Source organism: Mastacembelus armatus, chromosome 18 (assembly GCF_900324485.2).
Source record: "Mastacembelus armatus chromosome 18, fMasArm1.2, whole genome shotgun sequence".
Classification (NCBI taxonomy): Eukaryota; Metazoa; Chordata; class Actinopteri; order Synbranchiformes; family Mastacembelidae; genus Mastacembelus; species Mastacembelus armatus.
Window position 1 is genome coordinate 16,551,478 of NC_046650.1, and position 18,975 is coordinate 16,570,452.

General features: G+C 44.0%; 2 protein-coding genes across 3 annotated transcripts in view; both read left to right on the forward strand.

Annotated features, from left to right (window-relative positions):
* The window catches only part of LOC113140978 (uncharacterized), a 29,059-nt gene that overhangs the window by 5,502 nt on the left and 4,582 nt on the right, over window positions 1–18,975 (forward strand). The window lies entirely within an intron of this gene.
* LOC113139606 (beta-1,4 N-acetylgalactosaminyltransferase 1-like) lies at window positions 10,917–18,236 on the forward strand. Of its 2 annotated transcripts, none has more exons than XM_026322906.2 (11): window positions 10,917–11,057; window positions 14,571–14,782; window positions 14,863–15,045; window positions 15,525–15,631; window positions 15,769–15,806; window positions 15,910–16,090; window positions 16,217–16,309; window positions 16,411–16,598; window positions 16,687–16,827; window positions 17,375–17,612; window positions 17,772–18,235. In XM_026322906.2, exons 2-11 carry the CDS (start codon window positions 14,571–14,573, stop codon window positions 17,834–17,836), a joined length of 1,446 nt encoding a protein of 481 aa, XP_026178691.1. In that variant the 5' UTR covers window positions 10,917–11,057; the 3' UTR covers window positions 17,837–18,235. The 2 variants fall into 2 exon arrangements, with proteins under 2 accessions (XP_026178691.1, XP_026178698.1); XM_026322913.2 differs by lacking the exon at window positions 10,917–11,057 and adding an exon at window positions 11,229–11,387 and having other exon boundaries at window positions 17,772–18,236.

Consider the following 18,975-nt stretch of genomic DNA (forward strand, 5'->3'; position numbering starts at 1 on the left):
CCTGATGAAAGACTCAAGTCAAAGATCAAGATTTCAGAGGAAACACATGAACTCAGCTGTTTATCAGAGAAGAGGGGTCCAGTTAGACCATCAGCTCCTCTGACAGGACTGTTCTGGTGCCACCTGCTGGTGGATTTTGGGAACAGCTCCACAGGGAACAGCTCACACTGGTTTGTTTCAGTCTCTAATGAGAAATGATCCAGTGAATTATACTGTGCAACATCAAGATAAGGAAGGTGACAAATGCAGCCTGGATGACCAGAGGATTCAAGAAATCAAAGGTTAAAATGCAGCTGATGTTTGTGCTGCACTTTTTGCTCAACTGATGAATCCTCAAACTTCTACTGACTGATTTTCAGAATCCAAGACCCAACTTCAAACAGTGGAACTAAACTCACTTCATCCACTTCCTTCTTGGAGCCAAGAGCTGAACTAGAAATGGTCTTGTGGAGATCAACGGTCAATAAGAACCTACGAGTGTGGGACAGAAACGTGAGCCAAAGAAAAACTGGACTTCTGAACTGAAGTTAGATGTTCATTACCAAGACTGAACTAGACAATTACACACTGACCTCGAACATTAAGTCCCTTCACAGGAATCCAGCCACAATATAACGGCACCATCTCAAATATATCAAACAAGGCTTCAGCCTGGACATTTGACACTAATCAGCTCTTCAGAGCCGTTGCTGTCATCATCACCACTGGATTGAAAATTAAACTAACTCACCCAAACCCAGTGTCCCACAGCTACTGTCCAGTTGTCTGAACCGTCCATCTCTGCCAGGCTCCCTGCCCCCAAAACAGAAACCCAGTCCCGGCTGGTCCCTTGTCGATCGACCGAAACGTACGAAACTGTCCCACATGTCCCTACGTCAGCGACGGTTTACAGGGGTGGGATAAGATCCCCTGCTGGGAGGCCTCCCCACGGGTCCGGGCATGAAATGCAAAGTTGGACCTCACCAGGACTGGAGGTTCTGCTTGGGAGGGAAACTTGGCAGAGAGACGACCCAGAGACTGAAACCTCAGGTACAACCCAGATTATATTTCTGTTCAAATTTGGGTGGTGATCAACGACAAGACGACTACTCTGAATATTACAAGATAAAGTAACTCCTGCTTTGGAGAATCAAAGCCTGATCATATCAACACTGCCCTGAGACCTCCACCATGGACCAACAGGAACATTAACTCAGTCCTGTGGACCTGAGACAGACTTCATCCAAATATGTCAGCACACATACGGAGTTCAACAGATGAGTTGGAGCTCCATCCTACATGCAGCCAGAACAATCTGTCGATAATCCTGATCAATACAAAGCAAGTGAAGGTTTAACAGAAGTAGATGATGGACCTGAACACATCAGTGGACCAACAAACGCAGAGACGTCGTCATCAAGGACGCTTTGGTCCACCGTGGTCGTCTTCAGCCTCATCCAGGACACATCTGGTCACAGAGTCTGCTTCAGCCTCCATCTCCATATGGTTTGTGGGTGAACTGCAACTTTTCAAAACAGGAAGCACTATTAGATGTTTTCTTTGAACCATCAAATCACCTGAAGCCTTGGACACTAAATGTGTGACCACAGTCAGGCCTGTTAACAACATCTGACAGCAACTACAAGATCTGACTGTCAGTTTTCAGTTACCGGCTCACGGCAGCAGTGAGCTGTAAGCAAACACACTGAGGCCACACAAGACCCCCACACCCACCCTTATGTCTGTCCAACACTGGCCAGAGACAAAGCCAAGAAAGACCTCAAACCCAGTGAGAGCCAGAAAGACAGAGTCCATCTGAGCTGTAGACCTGTTCACTACCTCAAACTCCTCATTTTCTCTGACACTAGTGAAGCGTTTGAAAGCAGCAGACGCCACAAACCGTCTGGTCTGTTCAGAAAAGCTTCAACAGAAACAACCGAGTCCAACTGAGTCTGTTCAGAACAGGAAATAAAGACTAGTTAGTTTCTATGGTTTGAAAAGCAGCTCTAACACATGAGTGGAGGTGAGAGACGAGTGCTGTCCTCTTCACGGTCCAACAGCACAACAACCTACTGACCCAGGCTGCCTTCAGGTAGTCTGCTCTGCATCAGGCTGATGTGGGACAGCTGAAGCTTCCTTCCCTGAAACATGTCAGCATCAGTTTCTGCCTCAGCACCACAGTCGGCTGATTCACAAAACCAGAGGGATCCTGGTCAGGAAGCAACACCCCCTCCATCTTGTTCATAAAGCAGAGAGATGAGCGGGGCTTTTTTAGACAGACTCTCCCCTGGTCCTGACCCAGAGAGTCTTTAACCTGGTCTGAGATGAGACCTGATCCAGTCTGCTGCCGAGGAAAACACTGTTCTTGAAGGTAAGAAACATGTTTGTGTGATCGTCACCAAAGCCAAGTGACAAAATCAAAACAGACAGGAAGTAGCTCCAACTGCAGTTTCTCTGACACCTGCTGGTTTTCTTAGCACAGTAACTACCAAGAGCTTCCTCTTCAGGAAAATCAGCACATTTTTCTGTCCTTCACAGCAGCGTCTGATCAGCCCAGACCTCTGAGACCAGAACCAAAGAGTCCAGAACCAGAGAGTCAGGGAAGGATCGGCCTCTACGTTGGACTCTAGTTTTATTTATTTATTCTTGATATTTATTGGACTCTGTTGTTTGTGTGATCGTTTCTTCTTCTTTAGTCTCTTAGCTCTGTCTGACTGTGTTAAATGTTAGCGCCTTTAAGTTTATTGTAGTTTTTTATATCCAAAAACGTACATTTATGTGCCTCACAAATCAGATGTTGTTATGTTGTTAGTATTTCCCAGATGTAAATGCTGCCTTCACTTGTTCTGTACAGGAAACAAAATAAATTGGACTGAAAAACGTCACAGTTGGAAACACAGTTTAAGATTTTTTTTAAACAAAAGCGATGAACTGATGTGTTGGTGATATTTTATAATATAATCCATTCATCCAAAGCCACATGTGATCAGTTGTTTCATCACCACGACACAAGGCTGTGAACTGACTGACCCATAAGACAAATAAAACATGTTCCAACACTGTGGAGGTCGGTTCAGGGACTGATGGAGTCGGGCCCCTCAGTCCATGTAGTTACAGCAGAAATAAAAACCAGGACCCTTCAGATTAGATGAAATATCACATGTCACAATGTCATTCAGTCCATGAGAAAAGTCCCCACTGTAGGCCCAGAACATTGTGTGGAGCATCTTAGGGTCCTAAAGCCTTTCAGATCCTTCTGGAAACCACTTCCCTGGTGATTTCAAACTGTCTGACATCTTCAGCTTGAATTGGACAGACTTTCTCTAAAGTGTTGGACACTGTGAAAACATGGAGAAGATGATAGTGAAAGTGATAGTGACTTAATTGGCCAAGTATGGTGACCCATACTCAGAATTTGCACTCTGGGTTTAACCCAATCCCAAGTGCACACACACACCCGGCAGTGGGCAGCCAATGTTGCAGTGCCTGGGGAGCAGTTGGGGGTCCAGTGCACCTCACCTCAGTCATGGTTTTGAAGGTAGACAGGGCGCTGTTCACTACATGCCACTAACAATTTTCCCACCGGACCGGAGACTCAAACCTGCAATTTTCAGGTTACAAGTCTGGCTCCATATCCATTAGGCCACAACTGCCCACATTCTGTGGGCTCCTGCTGCTCATCAGCCTGACCCCCTTTACCTGGGGTCAGTTTTTATCCACTAACTCAAATCAATTGGAAATCCAAAATAATCCAAGTTGTGAGTGTGTCAGGACATTCCTGCATTAGAGACTGAAGCTTTGAATCATACTGATGTGCAGCGACAGAACCACAACAGACTTTATTCCTGAATGAGAGATGAAGACACAGGCTGGACCCTGGAGAAGCTCGGTCTGTTGAAGTCCAACCAGGGTGAACCAGGAGTAACCAACAAAAACCAGAATGTGAATGTGATAAGAAATGTTTTTCTGAGCAGTGACAGTTGTGGCTGAGAACTTTAGGGTTAAATTAGTTTAGGTTAGTTAGGTTCTTTAGGTTCTGTTTTCCAGGCCAGAAGGTAACCATTAAGGTTTGAGGTACGTTGGTTTGGAGACTGGCTGCTCTGGTCTCATCTCAACAGGCCCTTTGGTCATTTCCTGCTGCCTCTTCTGTCTCTGTGCTGCTTTTCTATGAGCTCTAGCAGGTTCACTTTAAATCCATCCACAGAGATACAGCACCAAGAGTTGACCAGCAGGTGGCACCATTTGACCTGGATCAAACACTTGGACGCAGCAGCTTCACTGGGATTGTTTCAGAAAGTTTCCCCCCCATCACTCCCTGACAACCAGAGGAAATCCATCAGTCCGCGACTCTCACAGCTGCTTCAGTCCTTCCTCACCAGCTGCTCCTTCCTTTTGGACTTTACTGATGAAATCAGGACCAACAGTCCATCAAGGCCACGGCGCCATCAAGTGGCAACACAAGAAAACAGCAACACACAATCAGGACTCAGAGAGGGAGAAGTTGCTGTAGAGCCAGATGTGTTTCCGGGCCTGGTCACAGCTGGACACCCCATGTCCTTGTATGTCCTTGTCTGGGCCTGATATGGGTGTTTTCTGCTCAACTTTGGTTCATGTCTGACTCCATGGGCTCAGTGACTGAGCAGCATCAGCTGGGACAGTGTGTCCTGTGCTGCCCCCTGCTGGACTGAAGTGCAATAACACACTTTGTTTCCTGTGCTGTCACTAGATTTGAATGGACAACACTGGAAGTGACTCCTGAGGAGGGGGAACTGAGTAAAGTGAACTCACACTGACACTCATGGCCAATTTTAAACACTAGTCACTTTAAACACTTTGAAGTTGTCACTTTATTGCTACTTGCACATTTATACTGTGAAGAAATTTTCATTGACAGTTGTTTTTCTAATTAATATGCAGGTTCTCTTCTTTTTCTTCATCACTTTCTTTTTTATGCCAATGTATTTATATTTTTTCTATAACTTTACTGTAGATTCTCTACAGGAGCAGAGGATTTGGAGCCAGACGCTCTGAGCACATGTCCCAAAATACTGAATCCAAAGCACAGAAATCAGCCAAACACACACACACACACACATAGAAACATCTGCAGTTATACACACAAACATCTGCAGTTACACACACAAACATCTGCAGTTACACACACAAACATCTGCAGTTACACACACAAACATCAGCAGTTACACACACAAACATCTGCAGTTACACACACAAACATCTGCAGTTATACACACAAACATCTGCAGTTATACACACAAACATCTGCAGTTATACAGACAAACATCTGCAGTTATACACTTTCTCTCAGAAATGATGCTCGGTGGTGACGTCATCAAGCGGGTCGTCCAATCCCCCGTCGTCCTCGTTGGATGGGGGCGTCGTCATGGAAACAGGCGTCTTCCTCCCTGCAGAGTTGGTTGATGATTGTGATAATCATGTGTGAATCATTTAAAGGCACCTGGAGAAACTCACATTTTCTATGACCTGCACACCTGAAGACTTTCCCATCAGCCCCAGCTGTGTGTGCTGCTAACTAGCTAATGTTAGCATGCTGCTGTTAGCATTAAGCCTGACATTAGGAGGTGACTCAGAGTGTTACCTGCAGGCCTCTGTCGATGCACAGACACCAGGAGGAAGGTGGAGATGATGAACAGGGAACTGACCACGATGCAGAGGATGATTCTGAGCAAAGAGACTGCAGCTGTGACAGGAACAACAAAGACACCTGGTCAGGTCATGTCTGAATCAGTGTAGCATCATTGGATTTTATTAATGTTAGCTCTAACCCTGAAAGGCTGCGTTCACATCCACCTGCTGCCAGTGGGAAGTTTCTCTGTGCAGACTGTGAACCCTGATGTCTCAACAGGCAACGTGCACAAATGTAATGTGGCGACTTAGAAACTCACCTGCCTCAGCAACATTCAGGTGGAGGGTACTCATCCAGATTCCTCCGGGTGTCTGAATAACACGACACTCATATGTCCCAGTGTCATTTAACGTCACATCCTTCAGAGTCACAGACACGTCTCCATCCTTCATCTGTGAGTCCTTCAGCTCCACCCGCTCCTTAAAAGATGGATGCTGGGTGTCTGGGTCAGACCACAGGTGGTGCACAAACACATATTCTGGATGCAGATCAGGTCTGGTCCACTGTAAAATTAAGATCTCTGAGCTCCTGGGAGCTTGACATGGCAGAGTGACAGTGTCTCCAGGTTCAGCTGTGATGATCATCATGTCTGCAGTAAAGAGGGAAAACATGGAGCAGAGACGTTAGAAACCAGTGATAAATAAGATTTAATGGAGGTTTAGGTGATGGTTTTCCCAGTTGGTCTAAATGTAGAATCTAAGTCCTTTTCTCTGACATTAAATCTCTGTGACGTCCCAAAGCAGTAGGTGTCATTAAACGTCACATCAGATTTCATCTGTGAGTCCTTCAGCTCCACCCGCTCCTTAAAAGATGGATGCTGGATGTCTGGGTCAGACCTCCTGTCCCAGTACAAAAAGATTTCTTTTGGATCCAGATCAGGTCTGGTGCACAGACGTTTACAGAAATATCTAAGTGTATTTGGTCAATACTTATACTTAAATTTCCAAGATATACTCCAGCTCCACAGTATAATGAAGTATTCTTGCTGTTTTGTAGTAGTTCAGAGTAAAAAGTACATGGGTGGAAAACAATAATGTCCAGTGATTTGTAGCTGCAGCCTGAGTGGACCTGCTGCTGCTGTGATACTTGTCCTGCCCTTTGTTCTTCAGTTTCTGTTCAGATCTACACAAATAGTCACTGGGTTTTCATGGTCCTGCTAACAGGAAGCTGTTCAAGGTGTGAAGGTGTCACAGTTTCCTGTCAAGGCCAGAGCTGCTGCACTATAGGTAGAGTGTGAAATACTAAAAACTAGTAGGGTACTGCAAGTTTACTACATACATAAAATATATTTGTAGTATTCTTCAAAGTATACTTTCCTAAACTAAAAGGTGGACTAGTACCAATAAGTTCAATACACAGTACGGTTGCAGTACAACATGAACTTACATATGAACTATTTGTGTACTTTACATCTAAAGTATACTTTGACTGTACTTTTATAAAGTAATACTGGACTGGTTTAGTCCCAAGAAGTCTTGAAACAGTGTACTTCAAAGTGTACTACTAGTACATTATTATCAGTAACAACAGTGGAGTTTAGTTTGTGCTGCTTTTATAATGTTCTCTGAAAAACCCTGCACATGTCAGAGACTGATCCCAGACAAACCACAGTGAACCTGCTGCAGCTGCATGGACACACTAAAGGACGAGACGCTGCACCGACGGGTCGACGGGCAGAACCCACAGTGAGTCCACATCTCCGTGTTCCCGGGTCCTGCAACATGAAGAGCAGCTACAGATCCATCCAGCAGCTGCAGCAGAAGAGCTGCAGGAAAGTCCAGGCAGCTCCAACAGTGACAGTAACAACAGGTTCTCATCAGCAGAACAAAGTCCATGAACAGAGGGAGTCAACAGCAACAGTCACACAAAGCTTTACCTGCAGAGGCTGAAACCAGGATCCATGAAGATGTGAGGGAAGCCACAAACAGCACAGATGTTGGTGCAGCCATGAGAACAGCTGCTGTCGCCCACATCTGCTCCACCTGTTGCTCAGCTGCTTCCTCTGATGCTGACGAACTGACAAACTGACGGAGGAGGAGGAGGGTCCTCGAGTCATGTGGTTCCTCAGAAAACCTGTTCTTGAGAAGAGCTTCCAGAGGGATGAAAGGATGAGCAGACATCTGCTGTGTGATGGTTCCACAGTGAGGAGAACTCTTCTTCCTGCAGGACCAAAGAACAGGAAGGTGTGTCTGAGCTCAAACACAAAACTGTGTTTGTGCAGCTCAAACTGACATTAGACACATTTGGTATTTTTGAAATCCACAGCAGCAACTTCCTCCTGTTGGTTTCACTGACATGTTTCTGCGGTTTCTCTCCTCGTTTCTATCTTTGTCTGTTGAGTCATAGGAACTTTCTGCCTTGTGTTGGGGTCTTTCCTCCAGGCCTGAGGCCGGACTGCCCAACGGCAGCCTGTCCCAGTAAGGATCCTGGATGTCTCCTGTTGGTCTTGGCTGAGGCAAAAGTCTTGATGCAAACTGACAGAGTTTCCTCCAGCAACTAAAAGTCAGTACCAAGCAGCAAATATAGTGTTTATATGCTCTGTCTGATGTCAGGCAGTGTGATCAGTGAAGGAGCTCTGAGTCACTGAGCTCTGTCATCACTTTTATTTCCCAATTTTAATCCTATTTTCATTCAGAGACTTCCTTTTCTCTCCCAGCCATCAGTTCACTCAGGCCTCCAGCTTCTAGACTGACCTGCACATAGAACTTACTTGAATCCATTAATACACTGATTTCATACTGAGATGATTAGAATTAATCACATATATGTTATGAAATCAGGCACAATAAAACCATAACACAGTTACTATGAGATCATTTCTCTTCCTACTGATTCAGATTAGCTCTTTAACACTTCATCTTATTTTGACATGGTTTAAATCAATATTTCAGAATTATCTCTCTATCAAACCCTCTTCCTACCTGTTCCCCAGTGCTGCTCCTCTTCATCCTCTACCTTTCCCTGTCCTGGGGTAGGAGACATGCAGCTGGTGAAATCAAAATCAGTGATGTTCGAGGGATTCTCGGGTCTCCCTTTAGGCTGGTCCTGGTTGGTTGCTGGTTGTTCAGGAGAATCTCTCTTAGGAGGACTCTTCTTTGGAGTCTCTGATGGCCTCTCCACCTGGGATTCAAATGTCTCTCTGCTCTTCCATCACTTCATCAGAGATCCAAAGGGTCTTCTCTCGTCCCCTCTTCTTCTTTGAGACAAAAAGGTTTTCGTCTCATGAGGCAACAAGTGTCTTCTCGTATTTGTCTCTATTTATATTTTTACCATCATCTGTTTGTCTGGGCTCTTTCACACTGTGATGGGAATCAGTCCAGCAGCAGCTGGTGCTGTGCAGGTTGGACTGTGGACTGATCCAACTCTGTGGATCTCAGCGTCACAGCTGCTGCAGGCTCTTTCCTCTGTTGTAGCACCTGAGCAGGTGTGGAACCTGATCCTGTAGTTACAGATCAGAAAGTGTGAGGAGCTGTTACTGTTGTGTTATGCACTGTGCCACTTATACAGGGAATAAGTCACCTGTAGAATTCATGTAAATCATAGAGTAATACACATGTTACGCCACTTGATGGCTGACAAGGCTCTCCGGGCAAAAGAAAACCAGTTCAGTGAAAGGCATCACTCATCAGTGCTGTAATAATTTATGTCGACAGAATAAAGGAAAAACACTTCCACACCTATGATTGTCTCCATCTGTGATGTGTATAACATCAACTTTATTTCTACAACACATTTAGTGCAAATACAATTCAAAGTGCTTTATGTAAAGTGAGGAAGGAAACAGAACAAGACATAAACATAAAAATATAAATGCCAATCAGCCAATCACAGCACGACCCTGTGACCTCAGCGCCCTCCAAGCCTGTCCCACTTTGCAGTGCAGCCACATCAAAGTTGGCAATGATCAGCTTTGTGTTATAAACAAAGATAAAACTGAACTCACCAACAAGTCAGCAGCTTGAGCTATGCTGATATTTTTGTCCTAAGACAGGCAAAGCTCAAAGACTGTGGATCCTACATTTCCCATAATGCAACCGTTCTTTGGCCAGTGTTTAATAAAGCTAACGTGCCAGGACAGCTAAGGTGAGCAAGGCCCAGGTAACATGATCTTTATGAAATGAAACTCCAGTTTGTCCACCTTGTTATTTCTAAGGTCAAAGTTCAGCCGGTCGGTTTGCATGAGGTAAGAGGCAGCACCACGACCAAAACCGGGTGGGACTGTGTCACTGAGGCCTGTTCACAGCAGCTTTTCAAAAAGAAAACTTCCTGGTGAGTCAGTTCATCCCAATGAGTACATAGTACTCAAAGTACATAGTCCTGACCCTGACATACTGTCTATGGACATTCAACTAGTACAAATGTACTAGTCATCAGCTGCAGTAACAAAAACGCTCAAGTACTGTAGAAAACCAAAGCTGTAGGGAAATATTTCAAATTCACCAGTTGAACAGTGCTACCGGCACAAAATTCTGATGGATCATATAGAAACTTTGCAGTAACAGACTGTAAGTGCTAAAGACACCACTGTAAACAAACCTAAACCAGGGTAGAGTCCAGGCCTTTCCCGGGTTTCTGGCTTTGATGGCTCATATGTGGGTTGAACACTGGCTGCTGCAGAGACAGAAAACAGGTTCTGTTAACACAGTGAGACCAGACGTTAAACACAAAGTACCAGTCCAGCAGCAAACAGTCGGACTTTCACAGGTTTCTACGTTTGCTGGCAGCCTGTGCAGGAAGCTGCAGGGGGAAGAAGATCAGCAAACAAGTCTGAGACCTGCACAGTTTAAACCTCAATGTGCAGCAGGATGGAAAACCTCTGTTTTTGGTGGCTCCAAGAATTTTCCTCTCAGCAGGAAAACATCAAAGCACTGAGACCATTTCTGGGTACAGGGCTGCAAAAACAAGTGGCTCTTTGTCAGCCACTGACTTGATTTGTCTCCAAACAGGAAGCATTGATTTCCATCCATCATTGCGCACTGAATGTGGGATTCGCTTCTTACTCGTCAACTCCGCCTTGTTTCCATGTAAAAAATAAAATAAAATAAATAAATGGTGTGAGTGGGCTGCACCAGTCACTACGCACTGGCTGACTCACAGTCGGATCCGCTTCTTATTGGTCACATCTCCTCCCTCCCGTTTTCTTCATATAAATACACCAATGAGCGTTGATGAGCTTTGCAGCCTGACTCTCCCCTGGTCCTGACCCAGAGAGACTTTATCGGACTCAGAGAGACTTTAACGTGGTCTGAGCTGAGACCTGACCCAGAGAGACTTTATCGGACTCAGAGAGACTTTAACGTGGTCTGAGCTGAGACCTGATCCAGAGAGACTTTATCGGACCCAGAGAGACTTTAACGTGGTCTGAGCTGAGACCTGATCCAGTCTGCTGCCGAGGAAAACGCTGTTCTTGAAGGTAAGAAACATGTTTGTGTCCATTCTCCTTCATTGACATCATGTATTGAGGCAACTCTGCAGCAGAAAGGCTTCAAATCTGCATCACATGTGTGAAGTTGGATCAAGATGCGCTTGGAAAAATCTCTGAGTGAAAAATAAAGAGTACAGAGCCAAGAACAAACAGTCACGTGGGAAGAAAACAAAAACAGTTGTTCACGCTGAAAACTCTCACACACTCATATACGGAGCGGATGTGGAGCTGCGGTTTATTTCAGGCACTTGCTGTTTTACTCATCAACACCTGGTCTCTGTCTCAAACCCGGTGCTGAAGACTGACAGAATAAACCAGGTGAGTCCAGTCCGACGGTGTTGGATCTTGTTTGTTTTGGTCTCTGAGACTATGAGAAACCCATCCAAGGTGATGTTTTCCGTCTGATGCAGGACGTTGTGGTTGTTGTTGTTGTGTAGTTACTGAGGAACGAGTGAGTTACTAAATGGTTAATGAGTAATTCTCTAATCAGTCTGGGACTAGAATATATCCTGGGAGATAATGATGTAGTGACTGAAAGTAGACGGAGCCCCGCGGTTCTTAACCTCGGTGGTTTGGTCCTGGAGGAGGACGAAGACAGAGGAGCTCATTTCTCATTTACGAAGTATTTTCGTTATAATTTTCGTTAAACGACAAGTTTTCACTGACGAAAACGAGACGTTAACTAAATAAAAATTAAGTGATGACGATGAAAACTAAAATTATTTCAGCTTTCGATAAATAAAAAATTGTTGTTTTATTGGCCCTTGAATGAGGAATGACTTTCTCCTCCTCACATTATCAAACAGGCTCCTTCCTGTTTCAACCTCACGACGTAAAAGACGTAACTAACTAGAGAGTTAAATCCAGGGAGGGTTCAGGTTAGGATGGAGAGAAAACCTGCAGTGACACATGGAGGAAGAAAGGGACCCAGGAAGTGGTGCAGCAGATTTGGAAAAACAGGACATTCCCACCCATGGGCAGATTTAGAAGAACTGTTCGATGTTGTCGGCTCCAAGAATGAATCATGGTGAATATGTTGTTTTGTTTCTTGAACCAGCAGGAAGTAGTTAACAGAAGAATGTCCTGTTTTGTGTCAAATTTAGACAGATGGGATGAGTGGTCCAGTCCAGTATAAGCAGGACTTTAGCGTCCACTGAGGACTTAGTGTGGTGTTGGAAGTGTTTCAGGAACACGATAAAGTCCTCCTCCAGGATCCGCCCAGATGGGTCATCTTGAATAAAGTGGTCTTTGAAATGGACCTGAGGGAACACAAAGTGGGGTGGGATCATATTCCCCAGTGCACTGACTGCACAGGGGTCACAGGTGTCCCTCTTCCTGCAAATCACAAAGTCCTTTGCCACAGACCTTCACTGTCCTGCCTTCATCCTTCATCCTTGCTGCTAATGTCAGAACAGACAGAGGGACAGCCCTGTCTGTTGTGTGTGTCCTCTCTTGTTGCACAAACAAAGACAACATGTAGACACATTGTGGCCTAATCTGAGAGGACTGACTTAAAAAAGGATCTTTATTAATCCATAAAATGACTATTGGATTCTATTAATATGACAAGCTTTAACATCAGGGTGACGAGGGACAGTTGTAACAACATGCTGCAGTTACTCTGACAGCCATGATGAAAGCTGCTATGTTAGCTACACACAATAGCTCTGACACTTGTTAGCTTTGCCTATTAGAAGCTAAGAAAACCCTGATTTCAATCATATGAATGAACAAAGCTTCACAACAACAGTTTCAACAGTATGAGAAAAACTCTGAGCATGAAAAAATGACTTTACCATGAACTTCAGTTCTCCCAGAAAGAAGGATGGTATGTGGCCGATACGTCCCACATAGAAGGAGCCGACTGAGCATGTGCAGTAGGAGTATCATCACTTTAGCTCCATGCTGATTGGAGGAAACAACCGTCCACACTCTCACCTGTTGTTTATCACTGAGGGGAAAAACATTTGACTGTGTCACTTAAGTACATTTCAGACCATGTACTTTATTACTTGAGTCAGTACTTCTACTTTCAGTCGTTTTTCACTCAAGTATACATACTTCTACTTCAGTATAGAATGTGAGTACTTTTACCACCTGTGCTTATCCTATTTCAGATTTCTGTTGCTGCTTCTTGTGTGAGCGTGTATTGAACTCGAATCACATCCAAAAGTCCAGTACTTTGCTTTCTTGCACGTTTAATAACAAAAACTAACTGGAAATGTCACACGGTCAAAAAACTGTAGCGCTCTATTCTTACATGAAACAAATGACATCGGCGTTGTTTTCAATATTTATATGAAGTGCTAAATTATTTAAGTACAACTATTTAACAATCACTTTATCCAAACAATAACTTATTTCACATCTATATGAATAAACAAATAACTTTTCTCTCTTACAATATGAATAAATAAATATCCAGAACATCATTCCAAAATAAATATGTGGATATTTTATTGAGAAAACACTTTCATTTAGCAGCTTGAATCACTAAATGATCCAATATAACTTTTTAACATTTAGTGTTTTTGTTGTCAGAGGTGATTGAAGTGACCTGTTACTGAGAATTACAAGTGAGCAGCTTCACTGCTGAACAACCTGGAGTCTGTCAGATGATGAAGTTGTTCACTGACGTGACAGATGGATGGAAAACATTCACAAATATTAATTAACCTATGCGGCCCATACAAGCACAGACCAACTGCTGCTGCTGTTATCAGTCCAATACAGAGGCCTGTCTCTGTTTATCAGCAGTAAAACACACAGAGATACTTGTTGATCCTCTGTCTTCGTCCTCCTCCAGGACCAAACCACCGAGGTTAAGAACCGCAGGCCAAATATCTTAGCAATGCAGTTTGAGCTGCCTCCAACATTTCAGACCTGCAGGCACCTGCATCGAAATAATTAGTCAGTTTACACCTTGGGCTGAATACTCATTGAAATGTGATATTTCAGTTTTTATTTAGTCATCATGTGGCACCGAGTGTAGATTAATGACAAATAAATGCATTTAAACAATTGTAGTATCAGGTTGCAACATAAAACTGAAAACAGTGAAGGGGGGTCTGAAGACTTTCTGAATGCGGTTTATATAGTTTGTATTTTAGTGGGTACTTGGATGTTTTCAAGCAGTTTGTTGGGACTAATAATAAAAAACATAAAACTGTTCATAAACACACATTAATCTACAGCAGGACACCAGAACTGCCACACTCTATTACTGGATTACCCTGTTGACAGCTATTCATTTGTTTCTGCAGGATACTGGTTGATTTAGATGTTAACCTGTGGGATTCAGATGCACTGCATTATTTCCTTAGTCAAACATAGTTTTACTTCAACATTTTGACCTAATTTTCATTGATGGATCTGTAAAATAAAATGACTCAGTGTAGCAGAGCACATATAATTTCATGAATTTCAACATAATGAATAGGTCTGGCTTACCAAACCACAGTAAGTACATAATGTTGACATTTCTGTTCACCTCCATTCTAGATGTGTAACTCCCTTAAGAAGCGTCTGGTTTGGGGCGGCGTTGCTGTACTTCTGCTGGTCGTGTTTAACACTTGGAGAGCTGGGTCGCGCTCAGAAGTTGACTTATGGCCAAGACACAGGAGTCCACTGGAGAAGGTCCTGGAGGGGAAGGTTCAAAAAACCATCAGTGACTCCCATGACATTCCTTACCACATAAAGCAGGACGTGGCATGGTGTGTATAACTCAGGACAAAAATATCCCATGAATTCTCTTTTGTGTCTTTAAGTCGCTGTACTCTTGTTTCTGACGCAGGCGTCTGGCTCAGAATACATGTGTATGTGTGGCTGATAAAGAGGCCTTTCGCCTGCCGTTCTCCAACCTTCTCTTCCCACGAGTGTGGGCCCACAACCTTGATCTGGCCTTCTTAGGGTCCCATCCTGACCCTGATGATGTAAAGCGCCACAGAGCTCAGGAGTACAGCAGCTTCCAGAGACGGTAAGGTTCAGGTGGTGTGTCCTCACCTCAGTGTCAGTGAACACACCTTTGTTTAATCATTCATCTCCCAGTGTGACTGAGTCTGTGTGAGGAAATGACTATATTTACATACATGTGTATATATCAGGTGACAAGCTTTCCACTTGACCACAATCGGAGTATTTCAGGTCAATGTGGTCTTTTAAAAGACCTCACTCACTTCCTGGCTGCACACTGACACATCCTTTGCTCTCATTACTGTTCTACATCCTTTAGCTCTGTTTGTCTGCACACATGGTCATTAAATTGCTTGGGGGGTTTATTTGTACTCCACACTGTGTGTGAGAGATCCAGAGTCGGCCAAACAGGTTTTGTCAGTACAACCTGAGCATGACTCAGGACTAGAACCACATGAAATTGCAGTGTGTGCTACTTGTTTATCAATATTAAGGCGTTTAATGCACAGGCATGTTTCTGTTCACTGTGTTCTGTTTCCAAAGGTCCTACAGTTCTGCAGATCTGCTTATTGTAGCCGAGGCCAACAGTCCACTTCAGTATCCTACCCAGGGGGTTGTGGTGCGACCCCTCAAAACAATCATCATTCCTGGTAACATTTATTTATTTAACTGGACAAAACACGTGATGTCAAAGAAACAGATAAACGTTCTGTGCTCAGCTGCTGGTGGAGCTGCATTTGCTGTTCAGGTCCCAGGTTCTCCAGTGATACTGTCTGTCTTTCCACAGGTTTGGGTCTCAAAGAAGAAACGAAATCAAACCACACGGTAATTTGTTCTTTGTGGAGTTCTCATTGTGCTCTGGTACCATTCTCTAGCTGCTAAATTTCTGGTTCTCTTTGTCCCCTGAACCATGCAAATGTTCTAACAGGTGCATTTGAAAGCGACACTGGGGACTTTTGATGTAGCTGCTACTGTGGACAGAGTCTCTGTCAAAGGAGAAGGAGAGAAGCACATTATACTGTCAAGTCCTCGTCTCTCTGCTCTGAACAGGCAGCTGCAGTTTGTCACCTACACAAACACAGTTTTCCATCCCAAGACAGCAGACACAGGTAAGATCCTCATGTAGGAACTCAACTCTGGATGTGACGATCTGCAGCAACAACAAACCTAAATTAAGTTTTTGACTGTCTTCCTTGAAAATCCAGATTTAGACCTGTTGTTGTTTTGCTCTGCAGTTGAGTTTGCAACCGAAGGTCACCAGTCATTTTTCACCATCAGAGTTGAGCATGGAACCGTCCCAAGACTGTATAACTCCGGATACCAAAAAGGTCTGTCAGCCATCGGACCCTTACTGGGTTTACCTGATGACAAGTGTTTGAAAGTCACAGTGGAATATTTTTGGTTGTCATGTGTCTTTGTTTCCACTCAGAGTACAATATCAGTGCTCTGGTCACCATTGCCACCAAGACCTTTCTACGCTACGATAAACTCAGAGATCTCATCGACAGCATCAGGCAATATTATCCCACTGTCACCATCGTGGTAGCAGATGACAGTGAACACCCTGAGCCGGTGAAGGGGCCTCACATTGAACACTACATCATGCCCTTTGGAAAGGTAAACATGCGTGTCTCTGGAAAGCGACAGCATTTGGATTCTTAAACATCACACTCGACGTGTTTTGACCACCTTCTATTATACGCAGGGCTGGTTTGCAGGAAGAAACCTGGCAGTATCTCAGGTGACCACCAAGTATGTGCTCTGGGTGGATGACGACTTCATCTTCACTGCAAACACTAAGCTGGAGAAGATGGTAGACATCCTGGAAAAGACCACTCTGGACATGGTGAGATCTTAAACTTTGTGAACTCTGCACAGATTAGCTCTTGTCTAAAGATCAGTGGAGCCAGAGGAAGGAGCCCAAGTCATCTTTAAGGCAGCCACGCAGTGGAGTACTTCGATGCATGGGATGGAGCATTGTCCTGCATAAAAATCATGGTCTTCTTGAAAGATGCAGACTTTTTCCTGTACCACTGTTTGAAGACAGTTTCTTCTAGAAACTGACAGTAGGTTTGGGAGTTCAGTTAGAGTCCATCTACCGCCCGAGAAGGTCCAACAAGCTCATCTTTAACAAGTCCAGGCCATACCAGTATCCCACCTCCACCTTGCTGGCGTCTGAGTCGGAGTGGAGCTCTATGCCCGTTGCTGATCCAGCCATCTGGTCCATCAGGAGTCACTCTCATCTCATCAGTCCATAAAACCTTTGTAAAATCAGTCTCCAGATATTTCTTGGCCCAGTCTTGGCGTTTCAACGTATGTGTCTTGTTTATGTGTCTTGATTCTGGTGCACTTCAACAGATTCAGTGGTGTTTTTACTGACTTTATGACTTCAGGTTGGTGGTGCAGTGAGAGAGGTCACAGGTTACACTGCAACATATCGTCACACCATCTCAGTGGAAGAAGGGGGGGAGGACGGTGACTGTTTGCATATGAGAAATGGCTACCATCATTTCATCAAGGGATTTCCCAACTGCGTGGTCGCTGATGCAGTGATCAACTTCTTCATGGGTCGAACAGACAAGGTGCAGCAGGTGGGCTTTAACCCCCGCCTAGCACGAGCAGCTCATCTGGGTGAGTTTATTCGTCTGCTGTCAATATATTCACATCGTAGTTTCTAATATCTGGTTCCTCTAAACAGACACTGTTCTAAAGTTCTAAAGACTGAGAAACAAATGCAGCAGAAAAGCAGGAAAGAAATGTGCAAAAGTAAATGTTGTTTTGACACTGCAGAGTTCTTCATAGACGCTCTGGGCTCCCTCCACATTGGCTCCTGCAGCGATGTCATTCAGCGATGAACTTCTGGACATTGGTAAAGTTCATCACGAACTTAAATATCGCCTGTTGGACTGTACTTCTTAAGAAGGCTGAGGAAATTTGTCAACTTAGATCCTCAGCAACGTCTACAGATGTACAGTTGAAAGTGTGATCACCAGCTCAATTACAGTGTGGCACGGAAGAGTCACTGTTCAGGACAGGAAAGCTGTCCAGAGTGTCATAAGAACTGCACAGTTCATCTGTGTCACTCCAAGACATTTACAATACCAGGGTCACCAGGAGGGCCCATAACATCATCAGGGACAATTCTCACCCACATCCTGCTCCCATCTGGGATACGCTACAGGAGTGTAGACTCCTGAACAACACTTAACACCACTACCTCACACCCCATTACCCCCCACTGACACTGAGCAGCTTATTTAAGTTTTAATCTGTATATACTGTCTCTTTTTTTTTTTTTATCTTTATTTTTTAAATTCTTTTTGTAAAGAGTAGTAAGAATTTCATTGTATGGTCTAAATTGTTGTGTTTTCACTGTGCATATGACAATAAACCTCTTGAATCTTGAATGATAACCAGTCGATAACCAGTTGATAACCAGTCTATAACTAGTCGATAACCAGTTGATAACTATTTGATAACCATTCGATAACAGTTGATAACCAGTTGATTATGGTTGCAGCCAGATTCAGTCAACATGCCTTGATGCCGACACTTACCAGTTATTTCCCAGCCTTGACGAGAACTGCTGTAAATGCAGCCTAATATTAGATCATTGTCAGACACAAGATTAGACCTTGGACCTTCTTTAGTTGGTTTTCCAGCTTGGAGACATGCAGGTGGTTTTACTTATAAGTTCCTTGATTGTTGGATGTGCCTGTTGTGATTCCTCTTCCCTTACTGGCCTTTTCCCTCTGGCATGGTTCTGGATTTTTAGCAAGGGTTTTGTCGGGCCCTCACCTTTTTCTAGGCCCAAAAATCCATGTTTCTGGTCCACTTGACAACTAAAATCAAATGTTTTTATGTCTTAAACTGTTACAGTAAATGATGGGGGCATTTGTAGGAGCTACCAAAGACAGACGAGAGACTGTCATTCACACATTTCACCACAAGGTGGAAAAAAAATGTTTTTTCACGAAGTACATGAAGTTGTTAT